Genomic DNA, 20,316 nt, shown 5'->3' on the forward strand with positions numbered 1-20,316 from the left:
TTAGAATCATACAATGTAATCATTTATACTGCAATTATCTTTTCTCTATTAACGAGACAATAAAAACAAAATTCTTTTACAGTAAACTTGTTCAACGGAGTATATACAAAATCTAGAATGTTCTTATTGTTATATAAACGTGATAATAATTGAAGAGCATACAGTGTGATGTCATAGAGGCTTTATATTGTCCTGCGCGGAGATTACGCGCGCCATCTAGCGGAATGAAACAACAAATGGTATTAGTAGAATTATTATTCAATTTTATAAATAATGTACACTTCAAATGTGTTAATCTATTTACTCAAGTTTCTATTTAAGTGAAATTAATTATACTTGTCTTTTTTACACTAATATTTTATATAGGTAGATTGGTTATAGGTGAATGTATAGTTCTTTTGCTGTTAAATAATATATAATATACGGTAAAAAATCCGTGTTGCGTTTGTTCAGATGTAATAAATAACATAATTATATGAATACTCAAAAATGTGTTTCCAAATATTGGATTGCTATATCAAAAGTTAGAGCAGTGGTGGCCCGGTGGTAAAGGATTGAGACTTGAGATGATAATTATTTATATATGCCATTGCTTACAAACAAATTGCCAGAGAATGGGCAACAGCGCCCTTTGTCTACCAGAATACCACACTGCGATCGCCAACGCACCTGCCAAGCGTGATAATAATGGCATATCCCCCTATAGATATCTCTGGGGGAAGCCTATACCTTGCAGTGAGTGTCAATGGGTTGAAATAACGAACCTTTAAGTAGAGAAGACTTAAGACTGTACCGCCTGTTACATTAATAGAAAATAATAATTAATGTAACATATTTCAGAGTGATCATTGAATACAGATTGATTTGAAATAGATGCTAAAGCTTTGAAGTTTTATGACCTATAATGAGCTATACATTCTCAAATTTATAGCTTTTATACCTAAAACCAATCATGTATTCTAAACTCGCTATAAACACTTGAAGTTCTACTAGGAACTGGTACTACCTCATGTGGTCTTCCGACATTTCCTTTTCCCCATGGTCTACTTTAATATGTAGCTTACATAGTCCAAATATAGACTTTGGTAACTTTGTGTATTTATTTCGAAAAACGTCCAGCCATTGCTATTTCAGTTAAGAGATTAAAATAAATTTTGAATTAATTTATTTGATTTTTTGAGTTAAGAGATTAAAATAAATTTTGAATTAATTTATTTGATTACAAAACTCTTTTCCATTATAACTAAATCAATTTAATTTTTTTAAAATATATGTTCTTATTGGTGCAATATACTTACAAATTTAAAATCTTTACGGTCGGTGTAATAAGCGAACCTGACATCGTTTTCTCAATAAAATTATTAAACTACTTATTCCGTAAATGTGAAGTTTAATTTATAATTATGGATATAAATTACGTAAAAAAACTTAAATAAGTATCAATAAAAAAGGTATAGAGGATATTAAATGTTTCAAATATAAGTTTGTGTCAATATGGATCAATTTTTTGATGTCGTATGCCTATAAAATCAATTTGCATTTTCGATGACCCATAAAAACCGATTTCGATCTTTGGTAACAATCCGGCGTTAGATCATCTGTTACACAGGGTGATGCTAAAGGATTCTAAATGTGACTCTATAGGGATGAATGTATAGATCATTTGACAACAAAAAGCTTCCAATCCTTTACACCTATTTCCAATCATTCTTTATAAAGTGATCACTCCGAAAAATGTTACATTAATTTATATTTTCTTTAGGATGCGGCAGGACAATAACTTCTGTCTGTACAAAGTCTGCACGGACAGATAGTAAACAATAATATATTTTAATATATATTATCATTGTGTCATATTTTATTTCGGAAACCACTATTTTTGAACTATTAATTAAAGGCAAACGAGCAATACATTTAAAACTTTTAAACGGTTTTATTTAGTTCAACCCGTACGGAATTCGAATTTGACCCAAATAAATAAACAAATTTATTTATTTGGGTCAAAATTAGAAATTGAAATTTAAGCACCTTCCCGTTGTCGGATTGATCTGAAATTTGGTACACACATTTAATTTAGATGACAATACAATATAATAAAATCAATAACATTATAAATCTAAGATGGCCGCCGATACTAAATGACGGATTACATATTTTTCCTTAACCCCCTCAACATGGGTATCAAATGAAAGGGCTACACTAGTAAAACACGATGATTATGTCAAAATTTAAAATTAAAGATGGACGCCGTTCCAATATGGCGGCCTAGGTAAATATTTTTTCGCAACCACCACAATATGGGTATCAAAAAACCGTTTAACTTAAAAGTTTTTTTAATGTATTTATGTAATTATAACTTTTCTTTATGGCTCATGATTTATTTTACGGGTTTTCCTTATTGATAATATATTTCCCTGTATCGTCCTTACCGTATAAGCTAAGAGCAGCTGCGTCTAGTTGTCTGTTCCGTTGCTATACTTTTACTTCGCACGCGGGGCGATCGGAGCCGACCGCAGCCGCGCGGCCGCGCCGGCGTGATGCAACACGCAGCTTAATTAAAAAAAACTACCGCTCCTCCTAATTTCGCAACGGCATCCGCACGTTATCTGTCTTTAAGATTATACAGCAGTGAAGTTATATCTGTGGTTCGGTGGGAACTCAGTTTCGCAATAATTTTAAAGTTCACGCGTCTATTGAGACCAAGTTTTCTAATCCGGACATGTGAAGCCGCGGCGTTAGCGACGGAACCAAATACCAGATCTGTCACATGGAGTTACCTTGTTCTTGCATCGCTATGGAAAGGATAAGGAGTCATGTGATTCCTTGCCAACGTTGGGAGAAGAGAGGAAGATTCGTCTTCTCTTAGACTTAGGGAATTTATTTTATACTTTACTGGTGAAGCATTTAAGATCTGTTTCACCTGATGTTAAGCGATGATGAACTCTACGATACTACATGCTTGCCTAGAAGAAATCTGTTCAATCTTATCTGGAAGCCCACTTAATTATAATTGGCTGGAAACAATGGATAGGTCTACATGAATGAGAATTGTATATGAGAGCATAGTCAAATTCTTCGGGACTAATGGAAGCCCTAAGGCTGCAATAATTATAAGAGAAACTGTAGTTCGGACAACTCTTTTTCGTACAGTATGGATCAACATACATCTCTTACTGAAGCAGTGAGAAATATATGTTGATACCATAGTAATTCTTTTACAGGTTTTGTTTTGTTACTCTTTCTCCTGTTTTTGACCCTTGTTTTGTTTATGGAGGTTCAAAAGAAGAATTAACAGTGGTGACAGTTTGTATTACAACTATATAACACAGACTACCTCCACCCCCAGGTGTAACAATAACAAATAAAAATATATTTATATAACAGAAACCTATGTTATAGCAAAATAAATAATAATATTCAAACAAATAAAATACTTTCCTTGTGTTTTTAGATTTCACGTTCTCTTCTATTTTGAATGATGCTAAGAACAACGAGAACTTTAATAATTAAAACATATATTAAAAAAGTACAAGAACAGGGAGAATTTATTGTATTTAAAAAAAAAAACACTTTCCTTAGTAAGTTCTATAGGTGTATTTAAACAAGTGTTTCCTTTCGGATTTTTTAAGCTTATTATAGTTTTCTACTTTAATTAAACTTCCAGCTTTCTAACTGGAAGAGCCACTATAGATCGCTAGCTAGAATATTCCTCCCCTGAAGATCCGAACAACACCTTGTCCTTGTAATTTTCGCTGTTTTTATTTTATAATTATAACAAACTTCTCTTGCCGTAAAGTGAAACTTTAGCAGCTATTTATATTTATATATTTAAAGCTTTTACCAAAAAAACATTTAGAACAAATTGTGAATAAAGAGTGAAAACAAAGATTTAAGAGTAAAATGTTTAGTCGGAATGTCTTGAATCCTGAAAAATATCAACAAATTTTATGTTCAATTATCAGTTGCTTAGCTAATACAATAAAATACCAGTTTATACGAAAAATTTCTTCCCACGTTCCTCATTAGATTCACTTATTTTGACAGAAAAAAAAAACAAAAGAAGAATACCACAAAACGAAATAATAATTTGTTTCTTTTTTAAATTTGACATTTTTAAAGTCATCAAAACCAGACAAATACAAATAGTACAGCCAAAAAGGTTTTAATGCAAAATTATAACAGCGCAAAAAGACTTTTACCTCAACCTAATAATTCTGATTCATAAGCCCGCGAATGCAGCGGTCGTGTTTCAGTGCATAAATTTCACAATATCAATATGTGCTAATATTGCGGCCGCGACTGCGCTTTGCCGTGACCCCAATTTACGGGGACAATACTAAATCATGTTTACATTTCTCTATTATAAACAAGTGATGTGTAATTGTTTTATATAACTAAATGATGCAGCAGTTTGTGCACCGGCAGCACAACACAATAAAGCGTTTGGTGGCCTTGCGGCAAGGCTAATTTCACCCGACGAGTTTAATGCCAATATCATCGGATTGCGTGCGATGGCGGCGTCACGCGATGCGGCTCGAACCCCGAGGATGTTACGCGGCATACGTAATCAAACGTAACACTAGTACAGTACCAACGCAGTACCGCAAAAATTTAATTGAGGACCACATTAGGTGTGGAATGGTTGTCTCTTAAATATATCTCTCTCTTCTTGGTAAATCATATTACAAGACAATATAAGATGCTAAAAAATTCCGAAAGTCGCGCAGCTTATCAAATGGCACGCCGTATGATAGGTCGCCGATTACTAAAGCGCGTATATATTGCGCTGTATACGTTGCGATGGCATTCTTCAAGACGCGTCGCATATCAAACGTCTGTTCAAAGGGACGCCTCTGCTTGACGCGTGCAGTCGATGAAACTCACAAACTAACAGTTGTGCGATACTTCTAGTCTAGCAACTACACCATGATGTTATCGAACAAACAGAGTATAATTTAAAATTTACTATCCTCTTCTGTAATACCATAGCAAAATATTGTTTAGGTTGTTTGTAAGATAATGATACAATTTAATAGGCGTTTTCATTAGTATTTTTCTTCGATAGTGTATATCTTAATGGGGACTCCATTAAGAAACTTGATACTATAATGTGTACATCATTTTAATACACAAGATTTTTCAAAATATTTCGTTGTGTCCTGATGATATTTGACGAATAACAATGGTCGGTAATTAGTCTGATATTTATAGCAACTACTATAAATTATTTATAAATTAGTATTTCTTTAATTTCATAATTCAAAGGAGCCAAAACTGTTACTAAATCCACAGCAGTTTGTTCTTAACGTTTGACATTTTGCGACAAAATGGTTCAAATTATTAAAACAAGTTAATCGAATTCTAATTATAACTATAAATAGTGCGTATACTTTTATGGCTTGATAAACAAAAAATAATTATAAGTGACGAATAAGGGAAATAAGTTTTTCAATGAATTAAAACTTTAAACATTTTTCTTTACCTTTTTAATTAATTAAATGCAAATTTTGTTTCTGAACGAACACATGTTTTATTTGGTGCCTGTGACAGTTAACAGTTATTGTCTGTTTTCAATTATTCGCACGATTGACACAAACACTCCATTGGCTTATACAAATAAATTTATAGTCGGTTAAAAATTTGAACCAATCGCAGACTAGTCTTGAAAGAACCAAGTTTTTCATCACAGAAAACATACTGTTGTTATCGATTCGAATTTTGCACTGTTGCGAAAAAATTACCACAAAAGTATTTTAATACTTATTGTTCGAGAAAGAATTTAACTTTGAACGCATTAAGAAACTCACTGATAACGTTGATATCGCTTAAATTGTAATTTTCTGTTAAATTTAGTCGAAAATTGCTAATATATCAGCAGAAAAAATTTCAGTATTGAAACATGTTACCTCGACCTTACTACGCCGAACAAGATGTAAGAAGACGACAGATTGATACGTTGAAGATATTTAATGCCAACGTAACCGAAATTAAAGAGAACGCTGAATACAAAGTGGAATTCTCTGTTGAAGGCAGAAACATGACTTTGAATATTGTTCTGGGTCCGGACTTTCCTAGTGAGAAGCCAGCAATCTTCGTCAACCCTGTGTTCGCCCATCCCTGGATAGCAGAAAACACGAATCAAGTGGTTGGGGCACCTGGATTAATTAATTTCACTTTACACTCAGACTTGGGTAGGTATTTTGAACTACACGTACTTCAAACCACAAGCTTTAACACCATTATTAATTACATATTTAGTGCAACAAGTTCCTCCTTCCTGACTGGTATATTTGAATTGATGGACAAAGGAGGTAAATGAATGTCAAGCAATCCATTCTCAAATATTTCATACATGACCTCAAACCATGATAATAGGCCATTCAAGAAAAATTGTTGTTATTAGACTATTGAAGTTGCTGAAATCAGTGCATTAAATTTTTTCATAGCCTTACAACCATTGCAGAAGCAAATCCAAACAATCTTATTAAAATTCACAAATGACTAATTATTGAATATATATAATAAATATATGCATGAGAATTTGTTTCTACTATTTTGTATTAATTTTTTTTGTTAAATAATTTCCAGGCCGTGTAGTCCAAGCCATAATACGAGAGTTTCAGAGAACAGTTCCAAATGTAACAAGTCATGAAGACAAGTCAACAGATACAAGTCCCCAGTCCCATGTTAGCTCACAGTCTTTAATGTTTCCGGAGTTGAGTGAACTTAGTATAGAAGAACTACAGGAAATCCTAGAGAATCCTGATTTGCAGGTGAGGTTTTGCTTTTGTTAATGATTGTTTACTTATAAATCACATCTATCCATAGCAATAGTCTGGTGACAGTGGAAGGAGTTAGAGGAAACCAATGCCATGAGGCACACTGAACTAAAAGACATTTCTTACATTTAAATTAGTTAAGGGCTTTGTTATTAGTATTAACCACAACAGAATACATGGTCTTGCATATATAGGCATGATTCAACAACCAAGAGATATAGCATTCATTTTTATTGAGACAATATATAGATTGTAAGGAATCCCATATTATTTTTTATTGTTGTATTCTCTTGGCAGATTTGTTGTAATTATTGGTTGTTGGCCCTCCTCAGAGTTCACTGCCATCTCTCTCTTCTTGAGAAACTGCACAGACTGGTTCGGGGATGAGGTGATGGTCTTTGCTATTTGTCTATAGCAAACCTGCTTGACTGATATTTTAAACCAGTAAATTTATTATTAATATGTTATTACATATTACATGTTATCACAATAACTTTAAATTAGTATGATTTAACAAAGTACAAAATTAAATATGTTTGCCTATTCTAGGCAAATACAAGCCTGGCCATAATTATGGCAGCTTGTATCTAAATATTAAGTAATAAACACAAAACAGAAAAATAATATTATATGGCTCTCTAAATAATAAACAAGAATGTAACCTCTGATTTACTATCTTACTTTTGGAACAGATATATATTAAGGGGACCAGAAAGTAATGTCGCTTTCTTAAGTTACATGAATACGTTTTTAACAAGTTTTTATTTCTGATCAACAATATATTCACCTTCATTATCAACAAACTTTTGCCATCCAGTATACAAAATCAATGCTGGAGGGGTAAAAATCAATTGGTTTTGTGTAAAATATGTTGAAAGAAATGAGATTACCTTCCGGTGCCCCTAATATTCTACAATTCTTTTTTTATTATTTTAGTGGTCTTTCTCTATCTCTCTCTCTCTCTCTCTCTCTCTCCCTCCCTCCCTCACTCTCTCACTTCTCTCTCGTCATTATCTTTCACTGTCGAGACATATTTTCGCATTGCTTTTATGATTTATCTTTCATCCACACTTTCTGCAATTTTACATTTACATTCTTAATCATTGGTATTTATATCGTTCTTTATTAAATTTTCCATTGTTTAAAAACTTTTATGTATTGAAACATTGTCCTGACAGAGTGAAACAAAAATTATTGTACAAATTAGATATTCTCTATAGGCTTGGCAAGATCCTTGCAGAGTTATGCCCGTAAATTTGCACTTTTAATATTCTTTATATTGTGGTCATTAGTGTTCCTCAAACAACAGACACCCTGTACACTGGGCTGTATAAGTGTCCATAAAGCGGTGGTGGCAATATCACTTTACATGAGCTTATGTGTGTATTTCACATTGCAATTCATTGATGTTGCGAAATCTGCAACTGCTGCACAGATACTAGAGTAGGGTTGAGGAAGTGGTCGCATAAGCTGTAATTTTCTGAAAAAAAAAATCAAAAAATCAAAATGTGTTAAGTTTAATTTAATTTCAAACTAGTAAAGTTAGAAAATAGTTTAGGAAGAGAAAAGAGTAACTTAGCTCAATAAATGCTATGATCTTTTGGAATGTTAAAAAAAAACTAAAATATTCTCTGTACAGAATTTTAGGTTTCCATTGTAATTAATTTATTATAATTCCAGGATAAATTCCTTGAAACCAACCCACAGCTAGTGGAGCTGGATTTAGAAACGGAAGAGCTGATGTCAAGCATAGAAGAGATAGCGCAGGTATCACATTCTGTATATTATGATTTTAATGTTTACAGTAATAATACTACTAGGGAGAATACTATTACAGGGGCCCGATAAATAATGTCGTTTCTGTGCATGTCAATATTTGACTCTCATTTTGTAGCTAATTATGTACTCAGAAGACATTGTATACTAGATAGCAAAAGTTGTTGATATCGGAGATGAATATATTGTTGATCAGAAATAAAAACTTATTATAAATGTAATCATATGAATTTAAATTAAGAAAGGACATTTCCCTCCGGTCCCCCTAATAATTAATTTCAAAACTCTATGGTTGGATGACTGAGTAAACTTGGCAGAAGAATGTTTATAACTTTCTGATAATGATTATGTATATAGCATAAATACACCTGTACCTAAAAATTTTCAAGTCAAAACCGTGTAAATCGAAAAGCTTGCAGAAAATGCATAATTTGCTATTTAACAGTTGTGATTTTTTTCAATATTTTAGATGTACACAGAAATAAAAATAAAATACATTGACAAGTTAAAATATTTAATATATTACGGAAACAATGTTTACAATACATTAAACAGAAGAGCAAAAAATAAAACCAAAGGTGTTTTATTGTCCTTTGTCACTGTCTGAAATTACTTCACGAATGAAAACAATGTTTTTGTTCATGCCGACCTTTAAGAAACCAATTGCGATCTCTTTGAGATCTCTGGTTTCCCTAAGCAGTATTAAAACCAACTTTAATTTGTTTTTGGTGTATATGTTATGCAGGCAGGTAATTTATAGGCGTTTTAACGCGGCGTGGAATGGTGAAGAAACATAAAGCCTTCTGAATGAGGAACTTCTGTGGTAGTCCATACATTATTTTACTGTAAGCTGCTGTAAAAGATGCAATAAAGCGAAAGACGCTCAATAGAGCCCAAATAACTTTATCGCCTTAATTACCCCATCTGCACAATTTTGATGTCCCGCCGTCAGCCCCGATTAGCTCGATTGTAGAGAGTGTCCTTTGTTCTGGATATTTGGGCTGTCGTCACAACATATTCTGCACAAGATTATACCTTTTAAAACCCCCACAGGATAACATAGCGAAACAACAGCTTCTTGATGACATGAAGACGGAGGTGATAGAGCGCATCTCTTCCATCGTCCAGATGAAAATGAACTATGAAGAGCTGAACAAGAAGCACCAGAAGCTGTCGGAGATGTACGACCCGCACAGGATCAGGGATTGCTTGAAGGAAGCCGCCCTGAAAGCTGATGAGGATGCAGAAGTGATAGCGGAACAGTTTTTATTAGGTGAGAAATGTAATAATTTATTTATTTATAGTATTATATATATATATATATATATATATATATATATATATATATATATATATATATAATTACTTTAAAGAATTTATAATAATTACACCATATTTTGACTTCAGGCAAAGGCCTTCCTTATTTTTAAGACGCTCTCTGTGCTCTTAAATCTGTGGAATCTGCAAAAGCTTTTTGAGTTGCAGTGATTCTTTGTCATTAATTAGACCAGAGTTCCCCAAACTTTTTTGTGTCGTAGACCCCTTGCCATGTTTTTCCGTGTTGGGTAGACCACCTACTTACTTGATATTGATTTCCTGTAAATTTCTAACTGTAGTGAAGTTTAGTGCATGTTCAAAATGTATTGCGACCACAAAGCGAATACCAACATCCTACAACTTACACAATTTTATAAACATATATAATATTTTTTTTACTTCATAGGTACTTTATAAATAATGTAAATGTTTTGATATTATAAGATAGTATGATGTAAGTAAATAGGTACTATCAGTGTATGTGTTGAGATCCACTATCGTGGACCCCCATTTTCATTTCATGGACCCCCAAATTTTTTTTTCGCTGACGTAGACCCCTTGCAGGTTGTCATAGACCCCTAAGGGTCGATATAGACGACTTTGGGAATAACTGAATTAGACCTTCATTGACTCGTTAAAAAAATGTCAAATTCCGTTGAGTTTGTTGTTAGTTCTTCTCAGTAAGTGACGCGGTGCAAACTAACATAAACTTAATTTTAAGCTGACAATTGAAAATGATTGTAATGGTCTCTTATTAATAAAGCTATTTTGACTTTGACTTTGCAAAAGCGCAAAGAACGAAGAAAATAACACCAGTAGCGTGGCCGCTTCTTCTTCTTGTTCTTCTTCTTTCTTAGACCAGATCTTGATTTTTTCCGTATGAATTTACCAGAACATATTAAAAAAGACAAATATTTTTTTTATTCCCTCTTTATCGGGGTCTCTTGTACCGGCTCTATCGTGTATGAACAAAGATTCTTATAAGAATAATATTTTTCAGATACTTTATATATTTTCACGACTCTCTTTTATCATTCTTAATATATTTCACTCATTCCTCTTTCTAGCCAAATACGTTGCAAACATCTGTATCGACTCTCTCAGGTATATTTTCTTAAAATACTTTAAAGAGGGGGTTAATATTATTTGTTTTTACCAGGCAACATTCCAGTGGAGACGTTCATAGCCAAGTTCGCGGAGCAGCGCGCCCTGGGGCAAGCCCGGCGCGCCAGGGAGGAGCGACTGGCGCACCAGCTAGCGCAGCTGGACAAGGCCACCACATAAACATTACTCTGTTTTAAATATTTATTTAAATATACCTTTGGTATTGTTTTAGTTCGTATTGCGAAGATTATATATATGAACATGTCTTCCGTTATAAATTTGGTTAACATATTCACTGTTGGAAATAAAATTGCTAACCGCTGTTGCCTTAGTAAAATTTTTTATTTTTTATTTTTATTGTGACTTTATTACGAAACTATAGAATATTTAATATGGTTTTTTTTTTCGCTATCTTATTACAATCAGAATTTAAAAATACACTACATTATCAAATATCTTTTCATTTTTAAATCTGTTTATATTTTTAAAAATTATGTTCGTGTAAATTATTCTTAAATTGTTATATTTATTTCTCAAATATGCTTGCTAGTTTATTTCTTTAGACAGTGAATTATTATATAAATTCTAAATGATTATTCTAAATTGTATTGTATGCTATAAATGTATTTTCGTTACGATTGTATTTATTGGAAATATAACATAGGCTGTTCTAATATAAATTTTGTACTGTTTAATAAATCTCTAAAATGAATATGTTTTATTATCACCAATCGTAAAACACGTACGAGAGCTTGTGATTAAAACGTCGGTAAATTCAATTATATTTAAAGTTATTAGTTACACGGCAGATAATTAAACACTATACTGCGCATATAAACTAAAGATAACAGAAAATTAAGATTTTACTCGATTCTGCTATGCAACGAGATTTAAAAAACCAGACTATTTATTTTTTAGATCATAGCTACTTTTAGGTTCCATTATGAAATATATTGTTCATAGTTTTTTGTATATAATATATAGTTTATTTCCTATATCACAAAAAAAAATGGAGTTAAACTCCCCCAATCGTTGCTGGAAGTTACAATTTATGGCTTCTATTCGCATCGTGATGTGATCCCATAACAAAGATTTATATATTTATTGTCTATGTCCATAGTCACAGATAAACAAAGACCGCGTGGGACAGATAAAGATGCACGATAATCTATAGATAATGCTTCGCTTAGCAAACTTGATACATAAAAATCTTGACTTGTCCCATAGTTCGGTGGATACTATAAAAAAAATTAAATTTATAGTTAAAAAAAGTAACTGCATGATGTACTATTTAACAAAAAATAAATAGATAAGCATAGTAAGAATCGGCTAAGTAATTTGTTGTATCAGTCCATAGACGCCCTCTGCAAGAAAGGCCTCCCCCAAAGATATTTCTGGGAATATATACCGTATTTGTCATACTACGTAGGATTGGCGATCAATGTGATATTATGGTACGTAGAAGATGCTGCTGTCCACCATCTAGAAACTTGTCCGTGAGCAATGGCAATCCCGTGTCATTAATGCACAAAGTGCTAATTATGCATATGACTTCAGAAATCGAACCTGCGATCGCACGTCTCAATCATCTACCACAGCTCAAGATAACAATGTGAGATTTTTCCTAGGGCCAATAAGTCTTAGAGGTAATGACAGCACGAAGTAAAAGTGTGTTTATTGATCAAACGTAGACTATATTTACACTAATTCGTAAAACTGTGATAAAAATATATAACCAATAATATAACATAAAATTGTTAGCCAATCACAAGGCGAGAAATATTGTAGAGCGCTGTCTCTCGCGCGTTGAAAATATGCCGCACTCTGGCGTGGGATTCCCCTGTTCGATGCGCCGCCGACGATGACTTCAATATAACTTCTACAATTATATATGTACACCAGTTCTTTGAACCAAAATAAATAATAAAAAAACGTATTATAAATAGTCTGTTCAAGTGCCCGTATTAATTCTGTGAGATTATTCACATATGTACGTTTTGGCGTAACGCACCGTACATTGTGACAGGCAGAGACATTTATACGCTATTGCTATATGTATTGCTAACCATTAAAACTAACTCGTTGAAGAATTATCGGGACCGGAATGAAATAAAGAGATAAATGTAAATGAGAACAATTTCTATATACGTGATTGTTAGAGGAATTTTGGTTTTAGTCCTCTTGTGGCCGCTACGACATGGTTTTTTTATTTATTCTAAGGATCAATGTTCCAAAGATATTAGCCCCCGTGTCTTTGTTTTACATTTATGATTAATATTTTCAATTTTTTTGCTCTCGTTTTTGCAGGTCACAGTGTTTAAATAAAAAAAGTAAGTCCCTTAATCTATTATACTTTAACAACACCCTGATAATATTCCGTTTTTAAGCTTACGTTTCGCGCGACCACTTCCTCATCCCTACTCCTGGTTATTGGATACGAACTGGTTTGTAAGCATCTTCCGGAGGGTAGGCGACTCGCTCGCCACAAGCGAAACAACAACTCAAGACGTTGCCATTGTCCCCTTGTTCGCTTTGTATGTATTTTCATCATCATTATCATTTCAACCATAGCTCGCCCACTACAGGACAAAAGATTTTCTTTCGGTGGTTTTAACAAGGACTCAGGGCAGGGCGTCCACCCTCAAGGTAAACCTGGGGTGGAGGTCCTGCTATGCGGTTGCATGTTTGTGATCTTCACTCAAAAATTATAAGATCCAGCAATCATCTGTTATGCGTGCTATGTGGCCCACTTCCTGGCATTGGCATGCCATTCATACATACAGAAAAAATAAAACCAACATCCAAAATTTTAACATGAAATTAAATAATGTTTATATCTATTACATAAATATTTAAAAAAACAAGGTAAGTAAAAAGTAAAGCAGTGTAATAAAATAGGTGATCTGTAAAGAGAGCAGGAAATTTTCAAATAACTGAAAGAAAATAGTAGTCATTCTCATCGCGCCCGCTGAAATGACAGCTGTCAGGAGTGACTTTTAGTGACGCCACTTTACTACTTACCGCTTTCTGAGCATTCTAAACCAGTTTTAAGAATGTATAATGTATTAGAATAACATACATCGTTCGGTTGTTAATTATTTTAGTGCAGAAAAAACTACGGATTTTTATTTGAGAGTGTAATGGATGGTCAGTATTTTCTAATCATCTTATAAAATCCTAGAGTAAAAACATCTTGACCAATAGATAATCGATGTATATGAAGTCGGAAATAAAAAAAATGATAAGGAGCAAAAAGCGCGCCGAATGGGCTGCGATGAGCAGTGTAACGGTCTCAATCGCACAGACTCAACCCGGAACGATTGTCTAATCGAGCGCTTATCGGCGGATTGCGGCCTTACTCACACCGTTCTTCTAAATAAATTCTCCCTAAATGTTTTACGAAAATTTTCATATTTATTTACCACGATACGTTATGAGCTACAAATCTATCCCGTTATTAATTCACGGGCCTCTGTGCGAAATCCATCAAACTGGCGACTTGCTTTAAACAACCATCAGGGCGTTGTTTAGGACACGCTTTTTTATAGTAGCAATGTCGACGCGCTTCTATATCGTGACGGTGTCGTGTTTGCATCGCGACAGAATCGTAGGCGAGGGTCGTTAGTGAAATTATTCCCGCGGGTGCAAACATCACAGAAATTTATAAATATAGACATTCCGTCTAGAACAAACATACGGTTTACGCTACTTCTGAATTGTCTTTATTGGCATTTATACTATGAGCAGTTTTAATTAAATATCGAAAATTGGTTACGGTAGATACATATTTTGGAACCCCTGTCCGGCGTATCAGGTAGTTAACTATACCTGAAATAGCTAAAAAAAATACTAGACGACAATTATTAAAAAGTCTTGTTGGTGGGTATATTTAACATTGCACCGCGGCTTCGTGCAGAATCGTCGCTGTTATATTGAAAGTTAGTCTTAAAAGTTTTCCTAGCAAATTTATTTCTTAGATTCACATATTATATGTGTTTTATTGATTTTTATATAAATTTGTGAGGTTTGAAGTTGTGTTCGAGGTTGTGAGTATTGTGTGAGAAAACAATAAATTTCTGTGTCTGTGAACGCGTGGATGTAAAGTGCTTAAAATTTTTATGCTTACATTTATTACCCATTACCGTAATGGACAAATGTAATTGACTATAACACGTCTAATCTCTAAAGTGCGGTTTATCAGTATAACATTGATTAGAATTTTAAAGTACATTTGCGAAAACGTGTACACAGGACAATGTTAAAGAGCAAAACGTAATTGCTTCACCGCACGGTGTAATAGACAGCCAATAAATTTATTAATATACTTTCCGCATGATGAAATATTCACAGTATTTAGCAACGACGCGGGTACAGGCGGACGGGCCAGTGCGCCGCGGTCCATGGCGCGGGCCTAACCTTGTTTAGCTCTCCGAGTAACTTGCGCATAAACTTTAGACTTCTAAATATGACACAGTAAATATTATCTCTCTCTTTATTTTATTTATAGTGATACTAATATTAAACAAATAGTATTAGAAGCATATGCATGTCAAAAATGGCGGGAAGTTTAATTTTCTATTTGACATTTGTAATTTTTTTAACGGCTGAGGCAACGGATTTAAAGTTGGAGCAAGTTTTGGTGTTAAGCCGACATAACATAAGGACCCCGCTGACGGCGCAGTTGGAAAGCACCTCGCCACATATATGGCCGAAATGGGAATACGATGTTGGACATTTGACCAAAAAAGGCGCCTTGTTGGAGCGCTACATGGGCGAGTATTTGGCAGGGTGGCTTAGCGAGCGTGGATTGCTGCTAGACTGCCCCCAGCCAGAAAACCTGCTGATTTATGCAAACACCAAGCAACGTACGCGGCTCTCGGCGTCCTCCTTCGTCGAAGGCGCGTTCCCAAACTGTAACGTCACCGTACACAGCATCCAATCCGATGATATGGACCCCGTGTTCAATCCAATCCTCCGACCCACCTCCGAAGAAATGTTGCAAAAAATTGAAAATGAAATGCTACAAAAGATTAACGAACTAGAACTCAACGACGCATACGTCGAGCTCAACGAGATCCTCAACTTAAAGCATTCGGATAAATGTAAGGTTGAAGCCTTTTGTAACTTCCTGGATGGTAAAGATAAAATTCTGCTTTTGAACGGAGAAGAGCCAAACGTAGTTGGACCGTTAGCGATAAGCAACAACGCTATGGATGCCTTCATCATGAGCTATTACGAGGGTATGGACGACAAAGACGTCGCTTGGGGTAAAATACGTACCCCTGAGCAATGGTCACTCCTGACCAGGATAATAAAAGAGAATCAAAATGTCCGCTTCAACAGCTCCACTCTCGCTAAAGTCGTGGCTAAACCTTTGCTAGAGTACATCAGGAATGTGTTCTCTGCTGACACGCTCAGAAATGTAACGATCCTCTTCGGACACGATTCTAATTTGAACTCCGTGATGGCCGCCCTGGGATTCAAGTACTTCGAGCTGCCGAATCAATACGAGGCGACGCCGCCTGGAGGGAAAATAATTTTCCAAAAATGGCGCGACCAGGAAGGCGGACAGAATCTTTTAAAGATTAACTTCATTTACCAATCAACCGATCAAATTCGAAACGCGACACGTCTAACTACTAGTAATCCGCCACAATGGGTGCAACTGGAGCTGCGTGACTGTGGTGTAGATGAAAGAGGTTTTTGTCCCTGGGAGAAATTTAAAAAGATTTTAAGTGCTCTGGAACTGTGATTCATCAATAAAATTTAATGAGATCACTAGGCAAATAGTAATATAGGTATATTTTTATAACATGACTATGATTAATGGAACATGATTAAATTAAATTAAGCTTATATATTTAATTAAATGAAGTTTAAATGAAGATTTCCAAAGTAAAAGTTGAGCTTTTTAATCTATATGTGATTTTTTTGAGATGAATATTTTGAACTGTGACACGAAAATTGCATTTGTATATTACTTTTTACAAATAAATTAACAGCAACATCATGTTACATCCCACGGATCTTACATAAAAATAGTATTACTAATAAATCTTTAGTTTTACGACTTTACTCTGCTCCAATGATATGAATATTTAAAACTGTATTTGTTTCTTTGTATTGATTTTTTTTATTTTTTATCTATTAAAGAATATTAATAAAAGTAAAAATAACACTGTACTCATTATATACTATACTCCCAACAAATTTTGATAAATATTTACATGGACTCATTTATAACTACTAATGTCAATGTCGCGTATTTGTTTTAACTATAATCATTTTTACTTAACGTAACACTTCTATTAAACTAACTGATTTACAGGTAATATTTTTTTGTAACAAGGCGCGATAAATGTAGACAACGTGTACAATAATTAAAATACAGGTTATAAGTTTTTTTCGGAATATTTTGCTTTTATGCGTTTATGGACGCAACATTTGTAAATCAGCTGATACCTGTCAAAGCTAGTTTTAAAACATAGCTAACAAGCGCTCTTGTTAGTAATTTGTATCAAAGTTTATTAGCTATTTTGCATCTATTATCGTATGTATACGTAAGTATTGCCTCAGTAACATAACATTTGAAACATTAAGATTTTATGACCTTTCTGTTGTACACGTAATTGCAAAGATAAATACAATTTGCTGGCATTGCATTAATCCCCTCTTCCTCAAGTAAACCTACATTTAGTTCTTACACAACAACAAAGTAAATGTGTAAACATGTAGAAAGGGAATCGGTCGTAGTCTTTCCGTAGAAGTCATTGCGCGGACAGCGTGCGGCAGCTCGGTGTAATATAGTCGTATTTCAAAGCAAATTATGACTTTCAAAATATTTATAATTGTCTGTGCCTTAATTCTCAATAGCGATGGTAAACATTCGTTGAAACAAGTGGTCATTTTAAGTAGACATAACTTGCGTACACCATTGTCCAAAGATTTAACTGATCTGACGCCTAAACCTTGGCCACATTGGAGAGAAAAACGTGGATATTTAACAGCTAAAGGCGCTCACTTAGAGGGCCTTATGGGCAGGTACTTCTCAGCTTGGTTGTGTAAGGAGGAGATATTGCACAAAGACTGTCCAACAGAAGACATGTTTTATGCATATGCAAATGCAAAGCAGAGGACGAGAGCCTCGGCTGAGTCATTTGTTAAGAATGCATTCCCTAACTGCGATGTAAAAGTGCATTATGAGAAAGAGTCTGATCCAGTGTTCAACCCCGTAATTCACAATATCACAACCAAATTTATGGATGTAGCCCTAAAACAAATGAACAAGCGACTTGATCAACTGTCTTTAAACAATTCATTGTTATTTATGGAGAATATCTTAGATTATAAAGATTCAGAACAATGCAGGGTGGAAAATAAATGTGATCTTTGTGCAGATAAAAATAGTATTAATGTTGCAGTTGGAGAAAAGCCAAATATTTCAGGGCCAATAAAGGTCGCAAAATCAGCCATTGACTCATTTGTAATGTCTTATTATGAAGGATTTCCGATAAAAGATGTAGCTTGGGATTTTATTGACAACAACAAGAAATGGGAACTGATAATGGAGATAAGCAAAGGTTATCACGACGTCATATTTAATACTACATTAGTAGCCAGAGACATTGCCGCTCCGCTTATAAAGTACATGACTGACATATTTACAAATGCAGAGGAAACACCTAGAGTAACGCTTATCATGGGGCACGATGCAAATGTATTGACCATGTTAAACAGTATGGAATTCAAGACATTTACACTTCACAAGCAATTTGAAAAGAGTCCTGTCGGAGGAAAAATTGTATTTCAAAAATGGTATGATAATAAAAGCAAAAAGAATTTATTGAAGATTGACTATGTTTACCAATCCATGGAACAACTGAGAAATGGACTTAATTTGTCTTTGGACAAGCCGCCACAGTTTACACAGTTAGAGCTGACTAGTTGTCCAGTTGATGTGAATGGATTCTGTCTGTGGGATGACTTCCTTTTATTTTTGAAGTCCATAGTGGGAAATAATTAGAACACATTTTTAAAATTTTTAAGTAATCTGTGCCAAACTATAAGTAATGGGTATTTTACACTTTCTTTTGTACTGTAATTCAACAAGTGCAGTATAGTACAGTACAATAGTTAATGCAAATTTGAATGCACACATGTCATAAGTTATAGAACTCACAAATTTTGAAATACGGAGCATTGTTTAAAAAGAAATGTAAGTCTCTGGTAGCATTGTGCGAAATTCTATAATTAAGTTACCAACCTTCTAATAAGACAGTTATTTTTACTTCATATATAGAGATAATGGAACATATTTATTATATCTATATGAGAGATTACTAAACTATTTTTAGAGAACATACCACTTTTAAAAATAGAATTAGTGCTTCAGACCCACAGCCAAATAACACTTAACAATCCCATTTCTAGTTTTTTTGTTCGTTATTGTTACAAAATACTTAAAGTGAGAATTTTGGTTCCTAAGTGTGACAGTTTCAAAAATAGGTTAATTTTTAAACCAATCCCCCAAAATACCTCTTACATTCTTATTTCTGCAAAAAAATTATTTACCAATAAATATAACTTTGTAAGTGAATATTAGTAAAGATCTAATGGATTCAGGTGTTATATTGTGGAAGTCCATCCTAATTAAGAAAAGGACCAATATATAGCTACTTCCGCCAATGCAGTAGTAGTCATGCACTACAGAAGGCATTGGCAGAAGGAGCTATATATTGGTCCTTTTCTTAATTAGTAAAGATATAAATTCTATAGGGACAACAGTTTATTAAAAATACAATGACACTTCCTATTAAAATATTAGACATTCTTATAAGTTGGTACATGTGTGTTACATCTTTACAAAAATATAATAGTCATTTGGCTTTCAAAATCAGTTTATGTTTATCTCAATCTTTTGGGGTTAAAATCACTCAGGAATTTCAACAATCACTTACCATAAGTCAGAAAAGGTTTTAAGGGTCATTGTGTAAGGTCAAGTTTGTGTGTAGTGTATGTTCATTGACAGCTTAAAAATTTAATTTAATCATTAATATTAGAATTCTATGAATTAGGAAGCCGCATTTGATCTTGAAAGAATTTAAAACAGAGATAGTTAAGGTGTTAAACAATTATTGAAGATAATATAATAGCATTGAAGTAAAATTAAACCTAAATACTCCAATAGACGAACAAACAAGACAATTTAAAACTTTTTTATTCTCGTTTTTATTATCACATCAGCCAATGGATGCCCTCTTTAAGGCTAAGGCTTCACACAAGCGTCATAGTTAAATAAATATATTAATGTAGTATCCGGCATTTGAATCAGCATATAGAA

The 20,316-nt window shown here is 33.8% G+C and overlaps 3 protein-coding genes across 3 annotated transcripts; all 3 read left to right on the plus strand.

The window, feature by feature from the left end:
- The first annotated feature begins 5,703 nt into the window (after nt 1-5,703).
- Nucleotides 5,704-11,354, plus strand: Vsp37A (Vacuolar protein sorting 37A). The gene is made up of 5 exons (XM_068765890.1): nt 5,704-6,191; nt 6,589-6,773; nt 8,460-8,546; nt 9,609-9,828; nt 11,032-11,354. The coding sequence occupies exons 1-5, from the start codon at nt 5,900-5,902 to the stop codon at nt 11,154-11,156; spliced, it is 909 nt and encodes a 302-aa protein (XP_068621991.1). The 5' UTR covers nt 5,704-5,899; the 3' UTR covers nt 11,157-11,354.
- Nucleotides 11,355-15,123: 3,769 nt separating this feature from the next.
- LOC137922808 (glucose-1-phosphatase-like) lies at nt 15,124-17,137 on the plus strand. Its single transcript, XM_068765883.1, has one exon. It carries the CDS (start codon nt 15,523-15,525, stop codon nt 16,726-16,728), a length of 1,206 nt encoding a protein of 401 aa, XP_068621984.1. The 5' UTR covers nt 15,124-15,522; the 3' UTR covers nt 16,729-17,137.
- Nucleotides 17,138-17,476: 339 nt separating this feature from the next.
- LOC137922894 (glucose-1-phosphatase-like) lies at nt 17,477-19,133 on the plus strand. Its single transcript, XM_068766001.1, has one exon. The coding sequence runs from the start codon at nt 17,803-17,805 to the stop codon at nt 18,997-18,999; it is 1,197 nt and encodes a 398-aa protein (XP_068622102.1). The 5' UTR covers nt 17,477-17,802; the 3' UTR covers nt 19,000-19,133.
- Nucleotides 19,134-20,316: the final 1,183 nt, after the last annotated feature.

Source organism: Battus philenor, unplaced genomic scaffold, assembly GCF_028537555.1.
Source record: "Battus philenor isolate CCGP_79_NKW_IND1 unplaced genomic scaffold, ilBatPhil1.0.hap1 SCAF_20, whole genome shotgun sequence".
In the NCBI taxonomy this organism is placed as follows: domain Eukaryota; kingdom Metazoa; phylum Arthropoda; class Insecta; order Lepidoptera; family Papilionidae; genus Battus; species Battus philenor.

What these genes read in the sequence shown, in the direction of transcription:
- Vsp37A (XM_068765890.1), top strand. Translation starts at nt 5,900, where the DNA reads ATGTTACCTCGACCTTACTACGCCGAACAAGATGTAAGAAGACGACAG. An exon ending in GCATAGAAGAGATAGCGCAG is followed by an intron (nt 8,547 to 9,608) that starts GTATCACATTCT and finishes AAACCCCCACAG; the next exon opens with GATAACATAGCGAAACAACA. An exon ending in AGCGGAACAGTTTTTATTAG is followed by an intron (nt 9,829 to 11,031) that starts GTGAGAAATGTA and finishes TGTTTTTACCAG; the next exon opens with GCAACATTCCAGTGGAGACG.
- LOC137922808 (XM_068765883.1), top strand. Translation starts at nt 15,523, where the DNA reads ATGTCAAAAATGGCGGGAAGTTTAATTTTCTATTTGACATTTGTAATT.
- LOC137922894 (XM_068766001.1), top strand. Translation starts at nt 17,803, where the DNA reads ATGACTTTCAAAATATTTATAATTGTCTGTGCCTTAATTCTCAATAGC.